Source organism: Leuciscus leuciscus (genome assembly GCF_965113295.1).
Source record: "Leuciscus leuciscus genome assembly, chromosome: 6".
Classification (NCBI taxonomy): Eukaryota; Metazoa; Chordata; class Actinopteri; order Cypriniformes; family Leuciscidae; genus Leuciscus; species Leuciscus leuciscus.
Window position 1 is genome coordinate 40349609 of NC_138730.1, and position 26464 is coordinate 40376072.

General features: G+C 37.2%; 1 protein-coding gene across 3 annotated transcripts in view; it reads right to left on the reverse strand.

The window, feature by feature from the left end:
- The window catches only part of gpc5c (glypican 5c), a 118714-nt gene that overhangs the window by 49040 nt on the left and 43210 nt on the right, over nt 1-26464 (reverse strand). Inside the window, exons 5-7 of one of the 3 annotated variants that reach the window (XM_082173564.1) lie at nt 24170-24229; nt 22584-22706; nt 19852-21229 (exon numbers count right to left, since the gene is read on the reverse strand). In XM_082173564.1, coding sequence (XP_082029690.1) covers nt 21046-21229; nt 22584-22706; nt 24170-24229 — 367 coding nt within the window. In that variant the 3' untranslated portion in view covers nt 19852-21045. Of the gene's footprint in view, nt 1-19851; nt 21230-22583; nt 22707-24169; nt 24230-26464 lie in introns of those variants that run through there. The other 2 variants (XM_082173562.1, XM_082173563.1) reach the window with 2 other exon arrangements.

Here is a 26464-nt window from a genome sequence, read left to right on the forward strand (position 1 = left end):
CAGCTACTGCACTAATGAACTGTCCATTCAGGACTCAATTACTGCAATGGACAAGCCACGGGGTGAAAGGATGAGTAGAAGAAAGAAAGTATTAGGACTAAGGTGGAGAGGAAAGTTTGAGTGACAGAAAAAGAGGAATTATCAGTTCATAATGGAAAGTTCACTGCTTTTCCAACAGCAAAGTCCTAAACACCTGCACGCACACACAGAATCCATCTAATTACAAGCGCAGTACACCTCTTTCTCACTCTCTCATCATCATGCTGTTACAACATTTTTTGCCAATATTATTTCTGAAAGCGTGAGTTTTCAACCCACACACTAAAAATACATTATTCATCACCCAATTTTAAGATGTGACGAGAACATACAAACACAAATTGAAGAAATATGCGTATGGGGTTGTGTGTGACTGTGAATGTTAACTGAAATTTGTGTGGGTGCTCTTATTTTCAATATTGGATTACAGAGATAAATATGATTAGAATTATTCCTAATGCATGAAATTAACCCATGTTGTGGTCTAGCTCCACGCAAACTATAACATTAAAGTGACTTACCCAAGGGCACAATGGAGGTTGATCATGAATCATCCCTACAACTTACAAGAAACAAACACTTCCAACGCCATAGCATTGACCAATGTCTGGTTAAATAATGTTGCAATAATATTTAGTTCACATTATGCAGTGTAAGATTCTTAAGATTAGATTTTTGAGTTTTGTTTTTGGTCAAATCTTTATGTGTGTTGAGTGGCAAAAGTTTTTCAATAAATCTATTTCAGTGCTGTAAATATGTTGCAATCCAACAAATATTTGATTCCTAGATTTATTATATAAAATTCAGCTGGTTGTCGACTATAACGTTGCCCCTAATATCATACCTCTCAGACTCACGTATCGTCTCATCTGATTATAGTGTTTTAAAATGATCCCTGTACTTTAACATGGCATCCTCTTGTGAAAAATATTGAAACATATTCCTGATGTGCTGATAATCTTATATTATAAAAACAATCTACAAGAGTAGCAGCTCAGAAACACTCACAATGAAAAGACATCTAAACTCATTAAGTATGCTCAGCCTTTAGTCTTTCTATTTGAAAATGAATTTCACATGATTTCAGATCGACACTGCGGCTTAAATCTAGACATTTACCTCATATTACCCAAACATACACACAACAAAATACTCATCAAGTCTTACATACATTCAGTTGACATGCAGTGCCATACACAGGCAATCTTTTGCTGCTTTAATACGATGTCTCAATGAAAAGGGCTCTCTCTATGATGGTGTACTAAGAAAGTCTATAATCCCTGGGTGTGACCCAGAGGAGAGAGTTAGAAGAGCAAGAATCCTAGAATCCTCCTTACTGAACTGAATCCTCTCTCTCTCTCTCTCTCTCTCTCTCTCTGTTCAACATCCTTTTATTGCAGGTTCGTTTTGCATTACTGTAATCTACTCTCTCTCAAAGAGGCAAGGATGAAGAGATTGTGATAAAAGAGGCCAGTCACTTTTCAGCAGCCTTGGATCTGGGAGTTTTTTTTCTGCAATTCATAAAAAAATTTAAATAAAATAAAATTAGATTTAAGCTGTGAACGAACTAAAACTAAATATTCTGAAAAAAACTAAGACTAAAAAGAAAGCAGGAAAATTAACAGTCAGAGTAAAATTTAATTAAATTAAACAAATGGAAAATATATTTTAAATAAAAAAATAAACATTCTAGACATGCAGCCTTATACACATAACTATGAATACACACAAACAATGATGCAAATAAAAACAAACTTTGAATAAAACCGAAGAAAATAAATATTAAAAGCATCTCTGACAGGATGCTGTCTGCTTCCCAGCATGAAGCAACTCAGCAAACATCCCATAATCACTGCGTTCCCAGAGTTCCATGGAAACAGAGACGATTCCAAAAGCTTTGAAAATAATGATGGTTGAGCATGAATAAAAAGAGACATGCAAAACAAAAGCTAACATTTTTGAGAAATATGTTGTGGATTCATCTGCATTCTTAAAAATAAACACTCCAAAAATGTTTTAATAGCCTGATGCCACAATAATAGTTTTTTAAGTTCCTTATGCCATAGAAGAAACTTTGTAGGTTCTATGGGTCTCTGTTTCCTTTGCTGATCTGAAGAATTCATAACAATTTCAAAAACCTTTTTTTAATCTCAAAAGAACTAAAAGTCCAACTCAAGAACCCTATAAAGCGAAACATAGTTCAAGATAACAGAACCCAAAATGCTGCAAAGAACCATTAAAAAGCTTTTAATCCATCTTCTATATATATATAGTCCCAACGTGACAGTATTTGTGCGAGAGAGGAAGAGAAACAGAAATGAGATCTTAGATTGCAAACAGCAGAGCTGCTCTGTAATTAATGGGGCGGCAGAGAGTGAATGAGAACCACTAGAATGTGCAAATCTGATCTGGATAAATTAGAGGTTTGGTGCGCGATAAACTGGCAGAGAGGGCCGTGACACAGACATGTAAATTACAAGCTCGGAGTTCTCTAACTTTCTCAGAATATGCTGATCTGCTGCCTGTGGAATGGACAGCTCTATTGTCCTCCTAACATCTTTCTCTTTCTCAGAGACAATGGCAGGCTGCCTGCATGAGGACAAACCAGACAGAAAACAGCAATCACACACTGACGAGCTTCTTTGACAAGATCTGAGCTTAAGAGAGGGTGTCATTCATCTGAAGTGAGATGTCAAAGCCAAGGCTTGATAGCAGAATAAAGAATCAAAATCTATTTATTCATCCATCTTTACATTTTCTATCTGTCGGTCTATATTTCTATCCATCTCAAACATCTAACCAACCATTTACAGTACCAATCCATCTTTACATTTTATATCCATCCATCCATCCCTATATTTTTTTAAACCATCTGGCTATCTGATCATCGAACTAATCATCTACTGTTTCCATTTTCCTGCCATATAGTTTTTGTCCAAGAAAATACAAACACAGCCTTAGGTTAAACATGGCAAGTCAGGCAGTTTTACCACTGAATTATACAGGAACTCCATACAGGAACTACACAGTTCATTAATCTCAGATTAATATATGATCGTGAAAACAATTATTGTTATCAAGAATCCCAATTAAACCCTTTACGCCTCAGTTTAATTTTCGCAGGGGGAGTGCACTGATCTCAGGCCGTGGCTCAGAGTTAGCTCACTGTCTGCTAATGACTCGGTCGTTGGGTTTAATGTGACCATCTGGTTACTGGAAGGTTGTTTTGTTCCAATCTCTTGTGCCATGCCCAGACTCACAGAAGAAACTCAAGACATTTGATGAGTTCACCTCAGTCTCTGATGAAAAAAAAAAACTAGATAACCCAACAGGATCAGGAAATGTCACAAGTCTGATGTTTGAATAAATTTTTTTTTTGTTTAAATCCATAAATAACACTTTAGGCACAGAGACAGACTTGCAGGCAGTGCCAAACACACATCTGCGCTGAAAACGGACGCCAATCAATACAGACGGGAGACGAGCCAAATAAAACAAGACGTACACTGCTTAAAATAGACAGAGAGGTGAAGAGAAGGAATTCTATAGAGATGGAAAGATCAGGGAGTGTGAGAGGATGAGCAAATGGTGGAGATAAACCACAGAACAGAGCCCGAGCCAAGCTTGCTGCCCCAAGGGATGATGGGAAAGCAGACTGCGGCTGCCAGTGGCAGGGACAGATGCCCATGTGGCCAACAGCTGCATTGTGTGTGTGTGTGTGTGTGTGTGTGTGTGTGTGTGTGTGTGTGTGTGTGTGTGTGTGTGTGTGTGTGTGTGTGTGTGTGTGTGTGTGTGTGTGTGTGTGTGTGTGTGTGTGGCTTGGTTCTCAAGAGAAAAGGATATGGCATTGAGGTCAGTCCATTACACACACACACACACACACTGTTTCCACACTGAACATCAGCAGATATGCCTGTTGTGTGTTATTGAGTGCAATATCAATAACTCTCTCCATTAATGTTATGCAAACATACACACACACTGAGCATGATGGGATAAAAAAGGTAGAGGGTAACTGAAGGATGGAGAGTGTATCTGAGGTAAGATAAGGTGTGGAAAGTGTGTGGCAGTGCAAAGAGACACACACACACACACACACACACACACACACATTAGCAGGGTTAAGACCTCCCTCTATTGAGACCATTATAATTACTACACTACTCCTAAACTATAGGAAACAATTATTTGGCGCTATTGTGATATTTTTAATTACTATCATTGTGCAGGCATCTCTTACAGTGGAAGCAGAATATTCAGAAATAATGAATTTCGTGCTGTGGTTCGGGGCGTGGCGGTGGGAAATCATCAAATGAGGATCAAATGATGAAGAAAGGCACTGTAATCAGGCACAAAACTAGCTACGAGCATTGAGAATTAAGTAGCTGTGACAAGTTAAAAATAGTCCAACTTTTTAAAAATACATTCAACCAGAAACTAAAATTCTGTCATAAATTACACACAGTAATGTTGTTCCAAACCTGTATGACTTTCGTTCTCCTGTGGGACACAAAAGAAGGTATTTTGAAGAATGTTTTGCCCGTTTTTTGTCCATATAATGAAAGTCAGTGAGGTTCATTAACTTTAACTGCATGGACAATAAACACTGAGACATTATTCAAAACATCTATTGTGCTCTGCAGAAAAAACTAAGTCATACAGTGATGACAATGACATGAGGGTGAGTAACTGATTTAGTCATTTATTCAACTGGTCACTAAGGAAACCCACCAACTTGCCTATTTTAACTGTTCTATTGATCCAAAAACTCCTAAAAAAAAAAAACTTTTATAATAACAATAATAATAATAATAATAATAATATTATATATATATATATATATATATATATATATATATATATATATATATATATATATATATATATGTGTGTATATATATATATATATATATATATATATATATATATATATATATATATGTGTGTGTATATATATATATATATATATATATTATTATTAAGAATATATTATTAAAAATATTAAGCAGCACAAATGTTTTCAACGTTGCTGCAGCAAATCAGCATATTAGAACGAGTGAACGATCATGTGACACTGAAGACTGGCTGCTAAAAATTCAGCTTTGCCGTCACAGGAATAAATGACATTTTAAAATATATTATTATTTTATTATTTTTATTATTAATTTCGCAATATTTCTATTTTTACTGTATTTGTGATCAAATAAATGCAGCCTTGGTGAGACTTTTCGTAAAAATTTTGCCCACTCCAAACAGTATTCTTCATGAATCCAGCCAAGATCCTCCAGTTAAACAAGTGAACGAGCGAGTGAGAGTACAGGAAGAGGGTAAAAAAAAACACATGAGATTCCTAGATGAGCCTGTTATTCTAAATTAACTGAAGGAAGTGGCTGTTTATGGGAACATTTACTGGTACATGGTCACTAGTTCTGCCTGGCCACTATTATAGGCTCTTCCCTGAAGCCTGGCTCCCTGGTTGGCTGAGAAACCAATTTCACACACACACACACACACACACACACACACACACACACACACACACACACACACACACACACACACACACACACACACACACACTAAAGCCCATCCTTGTGTGTGTGACCCTGTGAATGTGGCATTAATTGGTCAGCGGTGACGCCCCATGCAGAGAACTTCCTGTTCTTTGAACTCAACCCTGTTTTTAAGGTCTCTTACACTTTCACTGTTCCCCTCATAATGTTGCACAGGTCAGCGGCATACAGCAGTCAATGAGCTCCAGATAACACTGTAATGAGGGTGTGTGTGGAGGTGAAAATCCACTGAGATGTGTTCTCAATTATTTTGGAATTTCGGAAGCGAAACCCAGACCTCCCATTTGTGGACTGACACACACCATCACTTACTCTCTCTCTCTCTCTCTCTCTCACACACACACACACACACACACACACACACACACACACACACACACACACAGTACACACAGTACACACAGTACACACAGTACACACACACACAGTACACACACTAATCATTTAGATGCAGCGGATGATGTCACTGCCTGAGATTGCATCCCTCTCGTTCTATCTATAGTTGTTCTGCAGCACTATTTCCAGCACTGGATTTAAAACACATTCCTGGGTATGCATGGGCAAAGCTAGAGAACTTTTAAACTCGCTCCCTAAAGCGAGAGATGGGCAGAGAGAAAAGAGAGAAACACAAAGAAATGTGCATAAGAGATAGATGGACAGGCAGACAGGCAGACAGACAGACAGATAGATAAACAAACAGACAGACAGACAGACAGATAGATAGATAGATAGATAGATAGATAGATAGATAGATAGATAGATAGATAGATAGATAGATAGATAGATAGATAGATAGATAGATAGATAGATAGATAGATAGATAGATAGATAGATAAACCAGCATATTACATTTTAAAATATATTACAATTGTAAATTGTAATAATATTTCACAACATTACTTCATTTTTTATCCAATAAATGCAGCCTTGGGAAGCATATATATATATTGCTGAATTCAGTTTGCTGAATTGTTCCATAAAATCAGTCATATTTTGTATAAAGACATCTTAACTTAACAGTACAATTAACTCAGATGTTAAAATGTATATCATTTATTTTACCAAATGTAGTATCTCATTTTGGTGAATACTTTGAGTTTACATACTATATACTGCAGAAATAATATTGTAGTAATAGTAATAATATGCAATTTTTGTGATAAACTATCTTGAGCAGCAACTAAAACTAGTCTCTTTATCGCCCCCTTCAGTTTTTTCTTCAGATACAATAAAAAAGATGAATTCAGACTTAATAAACAACTTTGCATTGTGTCTTCTTACTATTCTCTCTTGTCTGAGCACAAACACAAACACACAAAATGTTAAAAACACACTTATGTAAGAGCTTGTTTCCATGAGCACATCTGGATTACAATGTAATCAAATAGAATACTGGAAAACACAAACCAGAAACAGTCCACTATACTATATGTAATCATTCTCACTGTGCTCCAGCTATACAGTCTAAGTACAGATGGTATATTGGCACTTCAGCAACTTAATCACTCTAAAAACAAAACAATACAAGGCTTTGTAATGCTTTCATACATTATTAAGGTTGTTCAATCCCTTCCCCAGCAGGCTTTCCACCATCGTCACAGATCAATAACAAGCTATCAATGCATGCGGTGGATTTAAATGCAAATATATCTGTACTATGAAAACTAGATTTAGAACAGAGTGTTAAACTCCATGTTAACAAAATCACACTGAATATCAATGACATTAGGCCAGATGTGCACAGCTTGTGCCAGCATCAAAGTGATGCCAGTGGCTTCAAGCTGGCACTGGCCGACGCCAGACGCTGAGAGGCCAAAATGTTATGACTGAGGGCAAATTTGGCAGTGTGCCGTTGAATTAAACACATGGACATATGCATGCCTGCGATCACCTCTCAAGTTTAGAAATTACTGTCTGAGGCAACAACGAACAGGTCAGACATGGATGCCATACAAAAATAATCATGTAAAAAACATACAATCAATGCAGATTAGCTGCCAAAAGTTGTTAGCGAAATACCTGCTAGAACAGCACAGGCGCATTTTGTCTGGTAACAAAATTATTGATCGGTATTGTATTGAATAGAGAAAGGAAACAGGTGATAAAACAACCTGGCGTCACTGGCATGAGCACCAAGACTTGTGAATGTGTTAACTGCAAGACCAACACTCCCACTCCAAGAAATAACCAAGATTTACACTCAAAAAGTACCCAAAACCCATTCGAAGCACTCCGAAATTGTGTAAAAGTGCTATCCTACCACCTAGTGGTAAATAAGGTTATTGCAAAGTTTTACAGAAAGAATCCCTAACAAACACAGAGATTTGTTTGAACACAGCTGACAAGATCATCAGTGTTTTGAATGTAAACAATATGGGATAGAGAACATGCAGAAGATTTTATATGAAAGAAATTAATACTTTTATTCAGTAAGGATGCATTCAGTTGATCAAAAGTGACAGTAAAAGACATGTTGTTACGTAATATTTCAAATAAATGCTGTTCTTTTGAACTTTCTAGAAAACGATCACAATTTCCACAAAAATATTTAGCAGAACTGTTGTCAACATTGATGATAATAAGAAATGTTTCTTGAGCAGCACATCAGCATATTAGAATGATTTCTGAAGGATCGTGTGACACTGAAGACTGGAGTAATGTTGCTGAAAATTCAGCTTTGCCATCATCGGAAAACATTATATTTTAAAATATATTAAAATAGAAAATTGTTATTTTAAATTGTAATAATATTTAACAATATTCAAATTTTTTTGTATATATGCTGTTAAATAATACAATACAAAGTATTTGAATATATTTTGCCTATTGCAGTCAAATGTATTTGTGTCTTTTTGGGGTCAGTGTATTTAGCCTGTGGATGGCAGTATAGGCTTTACTCAGACACTCAATCCCAGCATCTGACTGCAGACTAGTTCTGTATCTAAACAAGCAGCTGTTCACAGACATTAAAGGGTTAGTTCACCCAAAAATGAAAATTCTGTCAGTATTCACTCACCCTCATGTTGTTCCAACCCTGTAAGGCTTTCGTTCATCTTCAGAACACAAATTAAGATATTTTTGATGAAATCTGAGAGCTGGCTCACTCCTCCATAGGCTTCTAAGGGATCGAAACTAGCCGGCCCAGAAAAGTTATTAAAGACATCGTTAATATAGTCCAAGTGATTACAGTGGCTCAACCAAGTCGTTATTTTTGTTGTTTTTTTGCGCACAAAAAGTATTCTCGTCGCCTGATAAACTTGTGCTTGAGCCACTGTAGTCACTTGGACTATTTTAACAATGTCTAATAACTTTTCTGGGCCAGAAAGTTTCAATCCCTTAGAAGCCTATGGAGGAGTGATCCAGCTCTCAGATTTCATCAAAAATATCTTAATTTGTGTTCCGAAGATGAACGAAAGTCTTCCAGGGTTGGAACAACATGAGGGAAAGTAATTAATGACAGAATCATCATTTTTGGGTGAACTAACCCTTTAAGGGATTATAAAGCTTGGGAGAGCCAGGACATTTTGATTGTATTTGTCTGAAAGAAGAATGTCATATACACCTATAGGATGGCTTCAGGGTGAGTAAATCATGGGCTAATTTTAATTTTTGGGTGAACTGTACCTTTAAGTCTAATTTTGTACTGAGTTACAGTACAACATGAATGAAGGGGTACAGTAGGTGACAGGTTTTAAACTCCAGACAGCAGTCAAACTCTGACTACGTTCACACAGTCAGGGATTGAGAACCATATTTACTAACTCCATTCAAAACAACAGCAGCTTGACTACCGTCCATGTGAACCAATAATTGATGTCAAGTCCCTTTCTATTCATGAGATAACGTCTGTAACCATAGAGACAGTGAATAAAGATTGCAACTTCCATAACACTGGAAAATCTGATGACAACTGACCTTATGTCATTCAATAAATGACTCCAATCAAGGGGCAGATTCATTCTGCAAATCCTTGATGACTGACAGCTATGATTTTGTTTTTTTACATTTTAAATTACGCCAAAAACCACTGATGGGAGCAGTTCCAATGGAAGACCTAAAACACTCAGATGACACACAGCTCATTTCTCCATCTCCATCAAAACATCACTTGAAAACAAACCCAAGATATGTGCAGAGACTATTAACATTACAACTATAAACGTCCTGTTTATACAGCACAAGCTGACAAACATCAAACTTGATATTCAGTTGTGAGTCCTCAGAATAAATAGAGCCAGTTTATTAGTAAAATAAGGTTGTCACAAATATAACTAAACAGTGTGACACACCTGTAGTTAGCACTCTCTAAGACAGGAATGACAACAATGTTGTAACTCTGTATAAACGTAGGCTCTTGTTTGGACCAGTTTGCCTCTGTTATCTCAGTTCTGAAACCAGTAAAACCAGCACAAAACACACTCTCAGACACACCTGTCGTTCTCAACTTTAACAAACCAACAGATGGCAAGTCTACAGACATCTCAAGCATTTAAAGGCCCTGTAATTTCAATACCCATTCAAACTAGAGTTCTGTGACTTGTAGTCCATGTGTGTTAGCTTTGAGACCATCCATCTGTATATAACAAAAGGTAGCTGATCTGTTGTAGGTCGACTCTCAAACTGTATAAACAGTGACTGGGGGACAATTCTGGCACAACCCCCATTACGGAGGCAACTGTATGTAATGGATGTTGTGTTAAAAAATAGAACTGTGAAAAAAACGAGAGATACAGAATACAGGACACACACTCAGGCAGAAAAGAGTGCAACAAAATGAGCTTATAGTACACTGATAGGAATGCAAAGGAACTAAACTGAACTAGATAATATAATGAGCTGGTTTGAACTAAACATATATTTACATTCATGAATACATCAAGGTATATATGTATACATATACAATTACATTATATATTAGACACCAGATAAAAAAATTAGTTAATTTCTAGTGGGTGCAGGACACCATAGTTAATTTATGTAAGTGAGGATAGCAAAATAAAGTAAACTGTGACATTATACCCAAAAATTCTTCTTACAGTGGACTACCAGTAAAACTTGGGACCAAAAATTATTCATACACTTTGACCTGACCATGTTTTGCTTAAATGTTTTTTCTTTAATTGCTAATGCGATCTTTTTACACCCCAGACTGAACAAAATTAAGCACTGCTTGGTAATTGGTTGACCTAAATTGGTATTATCTAATTGTTTACTTCTGTTTAACAGCTGACAGCTTTTCAACATAATTCATTTGAGAGACCGTCTAACAGAAGGATGACCAAAACCAGTGAAATATCAACTGATTTGACAACTCTTGAGTTCTTGTCATATTAACCAATATACTGTATATACATAAACCTAATAAATGCTGCAAAATGTGTTAAATGTTCATGATACCCAATGCATTAAGTAATGTTAATGAATTTAACCTTATTATAAAGCTTTCCCAATATATGAACTAATCAACTCTTAACCGAGACCTAAATAAGAGTAGTTGTATAATTGAAGCTGCCTTCTAATACGTATATTTCTGTCAGCTGTGCTTGCAAATCAACAGTCTGCATCAATTTGCTTGTGATCCGTTGTTTACCATGATTTTGAAACCAAGTAAATACATTTATGGCGCCGCCATATTTGCAGCTTAGATGTGGCTTCTGTTCTGTGCAAAAACAGCTCTAAATAGGCTCTCAATTTTGTGAGGGGTCCTCCACATAGTGTTGGCCTCCCATGGGTGTCCAGTACACAGTGGTTATAATCCCGGGAAGGAAATTTTGAGGTCAGACCTCTTAGAACTTCAATTGAATACCCCTTTGACTTTTGTAATTGAAAGATAGGACTTTGTTTCCTTGGTCACTGTGTTGAGCGTTGCTATTTCCCCCATTCATTTTTCAAAATAATGGACCACTAAATTCAAATACATTACATCATCTAGTCCACTTTTCTAGCAAAGTCACATGGAACTCTCCCCTTTCGCACAGGACAGTGCAACTATGAATCAAAGGAATGATGATGCAGTGAGAAAGAAAGATGAACAGCAAACAGTGAACTGGACGGCAGAGACTCTGAGTCATCAAACATCAAACAGTCTAACAGAAGGATGGCCAAAACCAATGAAATATAAACTGATTTGATAACTCTGAGTTCTTGACATATTTTATTACCATTTTCTAAACTATAGCGAATGAACTGTGAAAATGTGAGAAATGTTGAAGGTGTCTGAATAAAGTTTGGTTTGACTGTATATATATATATATATATATATATATATATATATATATATATATATATATATATATATATATATATATTAATTAATTATACTTTCAAAATTATTGAAAATAATGAAATTTTATAAACAGTCAATTGTTTAATTATATCAAAATGTAGTTTCTACAGGAAAAAGAGGCTAGGAACATTCATTGATATTAATATCAACAGTGAGATGACTTTTAAAAGAATCTGGTCTGCTGAAGATCATCGAATAATTCTTGAATTCATTAAGATGAAATGATTTCTGTGGTGCACAACAGTAATTGTGGGAAAGGCAGTTCGCAGAATTAGTTTAATTGCTTTCAGGTCTGGAAAATTCCTCCAAGACATGTGGTTCACTGCATGTACTGTGGGTTATGGAGTCATCAATTTGAGTGCGTTCAAGTTAAAATCGACTTTTTTTGTCCATTTGTTTAATCTGCAGGTACAAATAGATATTTAAAGAAATGGGGAAGCTACAAATCTACCATGGGCATTTCCTACAATCCAAAAGTACAGTGTATACTGTACACACATATGCATAAATACAAACAATGAGAACCTTCTCTTTGATCCAATGTGGTTCCAAGATTCCAAGGCCACACTATTTCTGTACATGTGAGCGACTGAACATAAACTCTGAGAATAACAGGACACGCATGACGAATGCCACATGGAGCTCACAGACAGCTGGCTGCACTTACAGGCAGGTGCACACCCAAAGTTCTCCACCTCCAATTATACCCCTTAAAATTAAAATCAAATACAAATATAAATTAAAATTAAATAAAATAGAATACAAATAAGAATAAAATGGCTTAAAATGAAATAACAAAATGACAATTAAAGAGTTAGCAAAGCATTAAAAACATAACATATTTAAATTTGAAATAAAAATGTGAGTGTTTGCTCATGCAAAAGTCACCCCCATGGTGTAGGGTGTTGAGGGAGGTTGCCAGCTATGAAATAGTGATATTGGCCTTAGCTAGTGCCAATAAATGCATTTCCTATGGAAAGAAAAACTGAAGACTGTGTGTGTGATAATTTCAAATCCCTGCAAGTGTGTGGGGGAAAGATCTGCTCTGCTCCACTAAATCCACAGAGAGAGAAAAGAATCACGTTTGGTCTGCCATCTTTAATTACTCAGGATAAACGGAGGCGTGCAGGAAAGAGGATAGACCTGCAGAGTATCCTGAGAGTCGTAACTCTCGTGAAATAAAGGAATGTGTCGTCGGACAGTGAGACGGGGCGGCAGGATGGTGTTTCTGGAGCCCATCTGGATGGTGTGTGTGTTTCGGGGTAAAGCTGTCTGGGGAAAGATTCAGGCTTACACAGACGTTGAGATGACACCAGCGTGAGTCATACAAAGAAGGGCGGAGGTGGGGGTCAAGGACACCGCTGGGACGGGCCTTTCATTTACCCTGCAAAAACAAATATGAACTTTTGTTTCATAACGTCTCCTCTACTACAATTACCTCCTTTCCCTCACCTCCCAGCTGAAAAGACCTGCTGTGTTTTAGACGCATAGGATGCTGGTGCCCTCACAAGGCTCCTTGTTTAACCAGTATTGGTCAAAGTGCTTCACTAACTTGATTAGCTGTAAGGAAGGACAGAAAAAAGAAAAGAGAAAGAAATAAAATAAAATTACCAGTTTCGACTATACTGAATGGGAAGCTTGTGTCTCCACTAGGCTATTTAACTAGCAAAACAAGCTAGGCTATGCTAGTCAACCTGTTTCTCCATCCAAATTCTGCTTAATTCACTGTGAGGAGAAAGAAAGGGAAGAGAAAGATGGATGAAAAAGTAGATAGCTGTGTTGTAATTACCAACTTTGTCTAGACCAGTATTACACAAGTAGCTGGTATTCCACCAGGCTTCTTAACTAGCTTAACCAAAGGTACTTTATTGGGCATCAACAAATGTTTGTTTTTTTGGATGCCAATGTCCTCACCAGGCTTGTTACCAGCTTAACAAGCATGAATATCTTAGTCAACATGCTTCACCAGCTTCGTTAGTTATGAAAAGGAGAGAAAAGGATGAGATGAAAGAAAAGAGAAAGTTAGGACTACCACTGAATGTAAAGCTAGTGTTCTTAACTAGAATAACCAGCAACCTGTTTCAAAATCTAAGATCTAAATTTTGTTTCATTAGCTTTGGGGAGAAAGGAAGGGAAAGAACTTAGTCTAGAGTAGAATTACACAAGAAGCTGGTATCCCACCAGGTTTCTTAGCTTAACCAGAAATGTACTTTGCTGGTCATCAACATATGTTGGGTATTTTTGGATTACTGACTTCAAAATGTGATTATGGTTCTTAACTAGCATGACTTACTTAGTTAACCTTTTTCACCAGCTGAAATTAATATCATTGGCTTTCTTAACAAGTGGAATAGAGAAAGAAAAGGGTAGAGGAGATAAAAAAAATAAAAATAAAGGAATTTCTTGGTGAAATGACCAACTTAGACCAGCAATACACAAGAAGTTGGTGTGCCCACCAGACTTATTGACTACCCTAACTAGGAAGGTACCTTTTTGGTCACCAGCAATTGTTGTGTTTTGGATGCTGCTTTTCTCCATCAGAAAGTTTTGACTACGGGCTATTACTAGTTCACCGGCACCAAACCAGAATAAAACATCCTGGATAATCATTCTGCTCTAAGCTGGTCTTTTCAGCATGGCTATCCTATTTTTCTCCACTATACTCTTATTCTTTGTTTCCAGTATTATCAAAGCTAATGAAGCGAGCAGAAGCAGGAACAGGAAGCGTCTTTAAGGTCAGTGCTCTAGAGGAGAGACGCCCCCCTCTCCTCTCAGGTCCTGCTCCTCTGGCTCTCTGATCTGCCCACGGGAAGAGTGTCAGAAAACTGATCCTTTTCATCTCCTCCAGGGCTCTCTTCTGATCCCTGTCTCTCGTATTTATTTGATTTCCAAGACGCTGTTTGATGACTCAGAGTCTCTGCCGTCCAGTTCACTGTTTGCTGTTCATCTTTCTTTCTCACTGCATCATCACTCCTTTGATTCATAGTTGCACTGTCCTGTGCGAAAGGGGAGAGTTCCATGTGACTTTGCTAGAAAAGTGGACTAGATGATGTAATGTATTTGAATTTAGTGGTCCATTATTTTGAAAAATGAATGGGGGAAATAGCAACGCTCAACACAGTGACCAAGGAAACAAAGTCCTATCTTTCAATTACAAAAGTCAAAGGGGTATTCAATTGAAGTTCTAAGAGGTCTGACCTCAAAATTTCCTTCCCAGGATTATAACCACTGTGTACTGGACACCCATGGGAGGCCAACACTATGTGGAGGACCCCTCACAAAATTGAGAGCCTATTTAGAGCTGTTTTTGCACAGAACAGAAGCCACATCTAAGCTGCAAATATGGCGGCGCCATAAATGTATTTACTTGGTTTCAAAATCATGGTAAACAACGGATCACAAGCAAATTGATGCAGACTGTTGATTTGCAAGCACAGCTGACAGAAATATACGTATTAGAAGGCAGCTTCAATTATACAACTACTCTTATTTAGGTCTCGGTTAAGAGTTGATTAGTTCATATATTGGGAAAGCTTTATAATAAGGTTAAATTCATTAATATTACTTAATGCATTGGGTATCATGAACATTTAACACATTTTGCAGCATTTATTAGGTTTATGTTAATGTATATACAGTATATTGGTTAATATGACAAGAACTCAAGAGTTGTCAAATCAGTTGATATTTCACTGGTTTTGGTCATCCTTCTGTTAGACGGTCTCTCAAATGAATTATGTTGAAAAGCTGTCAGCTGTTAAACAGAAGTAAACAATTAGATAATACCAATTTAGGTCAACCAATTACCAAGCAATGCTTAATTTTGTTCAGTCTGTGGTGTAAAAAGATCGCATTAGCAATTAAAGAAAAAAACACTGAAGCAAAACATGGTCAGGTCAAAGTGTATGAATAATTTTTTGTCCCAAATTGGTAGACATTTTACTGCTAGTCCCCTGTATGAAGAATGTTTTGGTATAAATGTCACAGTTTACTCTATTTTGCTATCCTCACTTATATAAATGAACTATGGCGTCCTGCACCCACTAGTAAAAAAATATATTAAAAAATTGTATCTGGTGTCGGAATAATGTTTGGTTTGACTGTATACATTTTTATAAAGAATCAAACATCGATAAGAAGAATTGTTTTTGAGCAATAAAAGAATCGTGTGACACTTTACATTTTATATACACATTTTTTTTAGCTGAATTGAACTGGTTTAATATTTGACCTGTTAAAAATGTATTGTATGAAGGAATTAAGATGAATAAATTCATGTTAACACAGAAGATTATTGTAAAGTGATACCGAAATATTTCGTAATGTACCGCTTTGCTTTAGGGTTGGCAACCAGTATCTACATAAACCAGCCTGGAAAGGCAGGGAAATCATGGTGGTCTAAGGAGGACAGGACTAAGAGAATTTACCTCATAAATATATTCAGATAAAAACACAACATTCATCCAATTATTGCTAAAATGATAACAACATGTGGCTAATATCCAGCGGGGGGAATTGTTTCTGGTCTGGGCAAATGAAAAACGATAACATTTTTTAAATTCTTCCGTCTTGCCACATTACATTCAACAGACTTTCCACTTGTTTTTCCTCTCTCTCTCTTTCTCTCTCTCTCTATGAGGTCAAAAATCCAACCAGGCTGACTAACTCCTAAATGAACTCGGCATCTACACTACAGCCCTGGCACTGATGAGCCTGTAATGTCTCGCCCATCTCTTGTACGAACTTCTGATTTTCAACAGCATGTGTGGATCGCATCCGAAGGGCCCTGAGGTGATGTTATCGGATCTGATTCAGCCATGCGTCTCTGGAATGAAATGTGGAATAGAATCGTCTGTGTCCCTCCCCGGATTGATTCAGATAATTAAATTCAGGGTCTTGTATAAGGGGAGGATTGTTTTTGTCCTTTCGCCAGAAGCACGTTCCAGAACGTGCAAGTCTCACGGGTTCCAGAACGCAGAGCATAACAAAGACATGTGAACTGTGTTGGTTGTTAATTAGAACAAAGCAAATATAAAGGCCGGAAAAAAGCAACAAGCACCAATAGGGAACTACAAACACGCTCGTCAGGGCTAATCAACTAAGAAAACAACCAATTAAAGCTAATTTTACACCCTGCCTCTACATAACAGTCCAAACATGTGATGAAATGCAAGGTTTCATCCTCTTTCTTTCTATTTATCAATGTGACTGTAGTGACTGAAGACAATGAACACCTCAAAACGCGCTTGTGCGTGTGTGTTCTGGTCCACAGTCTGAACGTGGGTCATGGGAATGGGTCGGGTGTCTTCTTTCCCAGTGTGCACTGAGCTGGCTTGACTTATATTGTTCAATATGACCACTTATCTAACACTCACGCACATATTCAACTAGCTATCCAAGTGAAGACATACCAAAGACTTCTATTGTTTTTAAATAAAGCTCATCATAATTACAGCCCTGAACCCAAAATACTCTTTTGCAATTTAAGAATATAATTCTTGAAATTTACATACTGATATTAATATGAGCTAATTTAAAACAGCATGTAGTTTTCAAGTATTTATACTATTTTGCAACACAAATAAAAGAAAAAGAAAATGCATAAAAAAGAAACTAAATAAAGAAAAATATGTGAAAACAATGGAAACTCAGCATCATATGTTGTTTGTTATGATTGATAAATAAATAAATAAATATTCTCTATCCAAAAGGCAATTGGATTTTTTTTTCTTTTGATTTTTTTTCAACAAACACACAGAATAGAAAAAAAATCCCTGCTAGCAAGGTTGAGTAAGTTTAAAATAATAATAATATACACTAAATAAATCATGTAAAATATTTATTTTATTCTAAAACTTTCATTCTAAAGCCGTCATATTGAGCATCCCCATTTCAAGAATTTCTTACAACCCAGACACACAAAATCTGAATTATCAACACAATGGCAGTCTTAACCGAAGACGACTTTAAATGTGTCTCTGGTGTGTGATCTGTGGATGAAGGCCACACACAGAGGAAGAGACAGAACATGGAACTGAGATAGTCAGTAAGAGGAAAGAAGGAAGCAGAGAGAGAGAAAAAGAAAGCAGATCACGGTGACTGAATAGCTTCCAGATGTGTGAATGGTAAACAACTGGTTTGTTGTGAGGGCATAAAAATCTGTGGCATTCAGAATCTCTGACCAAACATCCCCAAATCCTTCAGAACCAGCGATTGGACATGCAAGGACAGACACTCACGTACACGCAAACACACAATCGCTTTGTCGCCGTTTCATGCCTGATATCGACTGCTGAGTCTTTCCAGAAGCCTAGCATGAAAGAGTTGAAAACAAATGAGAAATCAAATCACCATCCCCTCTGACATGCTTTGAAGTGATCTGTGCATGAGCATGAACCTTCACGTACATAGATTTGACTGATGAAGAGATGTGACACCATTACAAAGAAAAAGACAGTCTAACATCCGTGTGTGTGTGTGTGTGTGTGTGCAATATTTATTCTCTCTGTATGGGTTTTGCTCCATGTATTTAGAGGGCACATTCCCAGGCTGGGCGTTGGGATTCTCTCCTCCACTGTTTCCCACACAGAGCTCACAGGAGGCCCTTTGTTCCGGCTCCAGGCCGCGGGGGACCCAGATTCAGCACAGCGGCCCTTGAGAGACCTTCCTGCATTCTTCTGCAGGACGACCCAATCCACACCTCACCTTCAGAGGTTGTCACTGTATTGTAACGCCAGGAATCACTCTGGTCTTTGAGTCTTGTCTCTCTCTGGCTAGCACTTTTTCACACTGACAGCGATTTGTTTCAAGGAGTTTTGGTTATTTTAAACAACATGAGTGACTTTTAGAGACTAATTTTTCTTGATTTTTTTTTTCATATAACTGAGCAATGATGCAGTGACTACAATTGGGAGTGCAGACCGTTGAGTTCACCTCTTTTTACATTTTACAAAAAAAAAGTACAGAGACTTACTTTAGAGATCTACAATGATGAAATCGCTGTCAATGTGAATAAAACATAAAAGGATGGTTTACTTAAAATTAACATTTTGTCATCATTTACTTACTCTGATGTTGTTCCAAACCCATATCCAACAAGAAAAGAGACACCTTTGACTTTCAGTCCATGGACAAAAAAGTTTTCTTGTTTCACATAAAGTCATACTGGTTTGGAAAGACATGAGTGTGAGTAGATGACGATCATTGTTGTGTGAACTATCTCTTTAATTGTCCACTTTCAAGACTTTTTATTCGCCCATAATTGCAAAAAGCAATGGTACTGGTACTTGCTGTACTAATGGATGGATGGATGGATATTTTTAAGCACTCAGCATTACAGTTGACCTTTGACAATTGTGTCCAGAACCCAGCACTCATGTACAAAGATGGAAGATTTAAAATCCTGTACTTCAGGAGGTGTTTCAGTTTGGACTTGGGTTCTGGGACCAGTGGGCGAATATAAATCAATTTGGTGTCCACAGTGGAGAGGAAAGTTCTGGTGCGTAGAAACCATTAAGTAACAGCCCTGTAACATAGTTTTTATCCAAATTACTCTGGAACAGATTCACTTCAACGAAATATGCTAAAGTGCACCACGGTTATGGTTTATGAATTGTCCCTTAGGTGATTTGAACCGACAGCCTTTTGGTTCCCAGCCCAGATGCTTAGCCATTACACCACACCATCCAACTAAGCAAGAGCTGTGGTGAAAAACTGATGAATTTTTAAAAGGATACAAAGTGAGACTCTTGGAGACAGCAGAGAGCTTGGAGTAACACCAATCCAAATGTGAAAGAGAATCCAATGGAGTCAAAGATAAAGACCCTGGATGATTCATTAAGCAATCTGCTGAAAAGTACAGCTAAAACCACTGTAAAGTACTTTTATTCTAACTGGTCTAAACAAGTCTAAACATTCACATTCAAATACTCATTCCAAATAGTTAAAAAATGCAAAAAAAAAAAAAAAAATTGGGATTGTTTCTGTTCTGCATCTCGCTGACAGACAGACTGTTCTGTTGGAAACAAATTGTTAAGCCAAATTTCAAAGACTGATTAATTGTGGGGGGAAAAAAGAAAGAGACAGAAACAGGGATGAAGAAAAGACAACTCTTTTTTTTTTGGACTGCAGTAGAGAGTGTGTTTTTACTGGAGATCGAAATCCTTACATGCTGCTTCAAGTCAACATGAAATCTAAATCGACCCTGTTTGCTTTCATTCACGTTCCCGGTCTTATGGGAATGATTCACTAGTTGCATGATTTCCCCCCCCCCCAAAAAAAAATTTACACAAAAATTTACTAATTTGCTCCTCTTTAGAAATAACTTTTCTGTTCAGATAACATTGTCAAAAGTTATATTTGTATTATTATAACTTACGTATGTACATAATGCTGAAAGACTTTATGTAAATACCAGAGTACACAGATAATTCAATACCATAGTCTACAGTACATCAAAGTAACATAGTATTACCATCGAACACTATGGTATCACGCCAGTACTTTTTATATGGACATTGATGTGGAGGAGAGCCATATATAGATTATTTTTATCCATCTTTCTATTTCTCTCTCTCTCTCTCTCTCTCACTGCATTGTTGATGGCCAGGATTTGGTTGGTTACTATAGAGACTGATGGGAGGAGGGACAACCACATTTTGGTACGAGGGGACGGAACGAGTTGGAGTGAGGGAGAGAGAGAGAGAGAGAATATTGTCATAATTGCATGTTCTGCTGATGGTGCTTAAGAAGTGAAGCCAACAGAGAAATGAAACACAGATCGTCGTTTGCCACGTGACCTCTCTGAGAACGAAAGAGTGATGGATGTGAGAGAAAGAGACTTTCTTTGGGCCACAAACACCACAAAACAGCCTCCGAGTCAAACCACTTAGAGACAAAGAATTTGGTGAGAGAGAGAGAGTGGGAAAGAAAGGGAAAAAAGAAAGAAATCAAAATCTGGCATCTTCGACATCTCCTGGCTGTTAATGCAACAGCAATCCTCTATGCTGCCTTACATCAGTTAAGTCGTTTGTCATTGGTCGTTAAGGTGAGTTATCTTTTGAGGCATGAAATTGGAGCCAGACATACTTTCTCAAAGTAAACACTTCTCTCTGAGGGGCAACAGATTTGTTATAAATCTATTAGGCGTCAGTCAGTGCGACCCAAAGGTAATTTCTTGTTAATGGAGGAGCTCTGTGGGTGTGTTTGGCTTTTCCATCTGTACTTTCCTGAGTGATTATTTGCAATGATGTGTTTCTTTTTTCTTGAGAACTCACATGCACATACCAGACCCGAGCCAGATGGGACCCGGCAAAACACTGAGTTTACCCTGCTGAAAAAAAAAAAAAACACTTAAACCAGCCTAGTCTGTGGCTGGTTACATAAACTGCTTAGACTAGTCTTAAAAGTTAGTCATCTAATTTTTTCCTTCAAGACTAGTCCTAATTTCTTTAAAGTCAGTTACATAAAAAGTAGGGATGTCCCGATCCGATCCACGGCATCGGTATCGTGCCGATACTGGCCCAAAACGCTAGATCGGATATCGGAGAGGAGAAAATGTTTTTATCCGATACCTATTAGGGGTGGAACGGTACATGTATTCGTACTGAACGTACGTTCGGTGCATGGATTTACACAGGATACACGGTATAAAAATAAAAAATAAACTTGCGTGCACATTAATTAATGTAATACAGAACTAACGTTACTGTTAGATACTCGCATAGACATATGCAGGTTCTTTAGGGACACCTAATCTGTAGCCCCGCCTTAGCTCTGAACGCGCGTCTATATCGCTTCAAATGCTCGCTTTATCATTATACGCGCGTGGCGCGTCCTATTCGTTTTGGACGCGCGAATGGATTCAAACTGTTCAAGCATCGAACTAGACGCGATAGACGTGAATTTGATGCTCTATTCGCGTCTGGTGTGAATGCAGCAAAATGAACAGGCTGCGATGTCAAGATTGCAATGCTGGAATGTGTGTGTGTGTGTGTGTGTGTGTCAGAGAGAGAGAGAGGGAGGCACGGGCGCGATCGAACAGTGGAAACATAAAAACATACTCCGTCATTTTGTTCATACAGGACATCATTAAAACTGCAAAAAGTGTTTAGCCTACTTATAGTTGTGTAAAACACAACATTGTGCTTTTGTCAAACTGTAAACTCTTGTCAAACTGTAACTGCCACCCAACCAAAATCACACACACACACACACACGTGCTGTTTAAAAGCAAAAATTCTCTCATCTTTTGGACATTCATCATATTGCATTGGTTTTCATTTCTTATCCTCAAACAGAGCACTAATCTGTTTATTTTTAATTTACACATTCTACATTGATTAAAAAAGAAAACCAATGTGTTTTTAAAAGTAGTATTATTTTATACAGAAATAAATTATTTATATTTCAGATGAGAATAAAGTTAAAGTTAATAAAAAATTTAAGGAAACAAATATATTGATCTGAAATATAGCAAATTAATTTTAAATTCATTCAGGTTACCAAACATATCTCAAGGTCTTTTGAATAAAGGGTGGCAGTCTTTCATTATCAACTGTTGTTGTGGACTATATACTGGAGAAGTATTTGTTCTCCATTTGAGTGAGATGTTCTTATGTGGCTAATTGAGCAAGTGCCAAGTTTCCAGTGTAAAGTCATTTGTTTGTACACTCTGAATGTCTCACCTTTTGACCACGTCGTCTCCACTCCAACACGTGAGCTCATCGACGCCCATTTCTGCTTCGCACAACATCTCTGGAAGTATGGCGAAGAAGGACTTATAACGGGAGATGTAGGCCATAAACTCCCTATAACACAAATCAACAAATAAACAACACATATAGATCACAAGCGATAAATAACATAATGAAAAAAAAGGTTTTTAAAAGTTTTGAAAGACAAAACTCAGAGAAAGATTAATTTTATCGCTAACAACAGCTTTAGGAACCTGTTTTGAAGTATTTCATTATATGATATTAATTTATTTAAAGGGGTATTCACCCAAAAATGAAAATTCTGTCATAAATTACCTTCATGTCATTCCAAACCTTTAAGACTTTCATTCATCTTGTGAACACAAATGAAGAGCTTTCTGTCCCATTGACAGCTATGCAACTGCCACTTTGACGCTTCAAAAAGTTCATAAAGAGGTCATAAAACTAATCCAAATAAATTGAGCAGTATACTCAAAACATTTCTGAAGATACACGATTGCTTTATATGATGAACAGATTAAATTTAGGCTTTTATTCACATATAAACATTCATCAACTCACACATCAGTTGTGGTAAACGAAAGCTCAATCATGCTTGCTTGACATGCGAGAACCAATGAGGTTAATTCTCGTGTTCCGCAAGAGGTTTATTCTCGCGTGTCAAGCAGGTTCGGTTGAGCTTCTGTTTATGTTCACTGATCAACGTCTATATGTGAATAAAAGCCTAAATTAGCCTAAATCTGTTCATCATAAAAAGTGATCGAGTGTCTTCAGAATTTTTTTACTAAACCGCTCAATTCATATGGATTCGTTTTACAATCTCATGAACTTTTTGAAATGTCAAAGTTGTAGTTGCGTAGCTGTCAATGGAGGGACAGAAAAGTTCTCAGATCTCATCAAAAAGATCTTCATTTATGTTTCGAAGATGAACGAAAGCCGAATGAAGCCGATGAACGGTTTGGAACGACATGAGGGTGAGTAATTAATGACAGATTTAACATTTTTGGGTGAACTAACCCTTTAAGTCTATGAAAAATAAAATAAAATAGACTTTAGAAGCATGGAGGTGGGTAGTAACAGGTCACATGCTTAGTAAGGAACCAATCAGGCATCCTGATTTTACAATTACAAAGGCTGTTTTCACACTTTGATTTGTTTGCTTGATCTGAACCCCATCCCGCTCCCATAAGCCGTTTTTTAAGCGTTTCTGTCATCCAGAGGCGATATCGAACAACAAATTATGGTAAGATTAGTGGTTCACATGCAAAAATTAGGCCAGACTGTATTCGTAACAAATGTGAATTATACTGGAGTCCACATGAACCGCAGTCCAGAATTTTTTTTGAGCAGACTTGGGTCCAACCATTCAACAAACAAACCAAACTCTAACGACAAAGGGACTCGATTAGCACTAAAAGTACTAGTGTGAAAACACCTTAACTGGTAAGGTAGTAAGAGGTAGTAAAATAACCTATATTATCCAAAGTAAGCACGCACGCAGACACACATTTTAAAGAAAGATAAATGCAATTTTTAGTAAATGCATTCATGCTTACCGTGCAACCTTTTTCAGAGTTCTAGCTCTATCGCTCTTGGAGGTTTTCAGAGGGAGTGAACTGAGAACGGTCAAACCCCCAGTACAAGATAATGGAACAGTCCAGAGGAGGACGAGGCAAGCAGTTTGGAGGGGAGGACAGAGAGATGGAAGAAACCAAAGGGCAACAAAACAGGGGGAGGGGATGATGGTGAGAGAGGGAGAGAAAATCATGACCATGGAGAAAATTAAAACCACTCATGCACATGCAAACCAGAACCTGGAAGATGGGTTACAACACACCAGCAATAAAACTCAACAGCGACCACCAACTTAGATTCTGAAAGTACTTTTTACCCACTCAGTTTCTTGATAGACATTTCAGAAAACTGTCAAGGATTAAAACCATGCTCTGAGATTAAAAAATATATATATATATTTGAAAATTCAAAAAGGTGCATTTAACAATTTGAGGGAATTAAACGCAAGCACTGCAAATTATGAAATCGAATCAGTTGCTTTAAAGTGTCCTTATTATGCTTTTTCGAATATTAACGTTCATGCAGTGTGTAATAGTTATGTAAATGTAAAAGGTCTGCAAAGTTTTAAAGATCAAAGTGCACGACAAATTAGGTTATTAAGTCTATACAAGTCTCTTAATAGAAAGAACAGATTCTGAACTGATACAAGTCATCAGCAATTAGTATTATGTCCTGTTACATACCTACGTAACAATTTGAAGGGGACATATCATGAAAATCTGACTTTTTCTGTTTTTAAGTGCTATAATTGGGTCCCCTGTGCATCTACAACCCTGAAACCGTGAAAAGTGACAACCCAGTAACTTTGTTTTGGTAAGCCTTTCTCTGCAAACATGTCAAAAATTAAGCCAATCTGATTTCGCTACCCTTCTGACGTAGGAAGGGGATATTATTCCCAAGCGACAACAGTGTAACCAGTTCAAACGCAATAGCAAAAGTTCGTGCAAAGCATGCAAACTGTTTGACTGAAATTCACGTTTGTTATTGATGGAGTATCCGAAGCTCGTGTAAAGGATCGGCTCTCTTCTGAACGGAGGCGGGGAGCAGCAGCTCATTTGCATTTAAAGGGACACACACAAAAACTGAGCAATTTTGATCACACCCAAAAAGGGGCAACTTTGACAAGGCTATAATAAATGATCTGGGGGGGTATTTTGAACTGAAATTTCACAGACACATTCTGGGGACACCATAGATTTATAATACATCTTGTGAAAAGGGGAATAATATGTCAAATTTTTCACCAAATTTTCACCAAAATTTCATAAAACCAGCCTATGGTCTTCATTGGCTGCCTGTGAACAGCGTCTACTACTCTGACCCATCCTCAACACTGTAGTTGTAGCTGAGGCCAGGAAGAGTTCAGCCCATGTTGTTGACATGTCAAGAAGATACTGCGATGTGAAAGCACTTTGCATTCACTTCAAAAGGATGATGACTCGCGCAGGAATTGATACGGAAAATCCAACGCCATCTTTACTGTTCGCATCATTGTGTATTAAGTGCTGAGCTTAAATTCAGATATGGTAATAGACGTTTAGTTTCTGATAAGCACTGTAGTCAAATCACAACAGACTGAGCCGTCTGACCAATCAGAGTAGAGTAGGCTCTCGGAAAGGAGGGGCTTAAAGAGACTGAATCTTCGAACAAACCGTTTTCAGACTCTTTGAGAAATGTGAAGTGCAATCTATTATGAGAAAATTAAAGTGTTTTTTGACCTTGGATGCATATAAACTATTGAAGGAGACCTCCAAAACAAAATTAGGAACCCTTAAAATAGCACTATGTGGCACTTTAATTCTTCAGAAAACATTACTAATGTCTTTATAAATCCATCCATAATACTGTATTAACTGAACCATATTAGCTTCTTAATGTAACCCAGCTAGCCTCCAATAGCTTGGAAAAAGTGTCTGGTGACTGCTGCGATGCTGGTATCTATGACTTCTCTGATTGGTGGATTGAAAATGGTGAAGTACTTTAAATAAGTTTCAAGTTTGGTCTGTTCCTCACACAAAGTTATCTTATGGCTTTAGACAAATCATATGACTTAGTGGGAACAAACTAAGGGTACGAAAATTAAGTTTTTTCTTTTCTTTTTTGAGTGAAAAAAACATTTGATAACCTCAGAGCACGAAAGTTTTACACATTATTAATTAAGTCAGTTTCGCTATGAAGATTTTGAATGGCATTTTTACTTCCAGAACCCTGCTGTTGAGTTCCATTATGCATATCATTTGAGGTTCAACAAGGACTTAACATATTTTTTACTAATT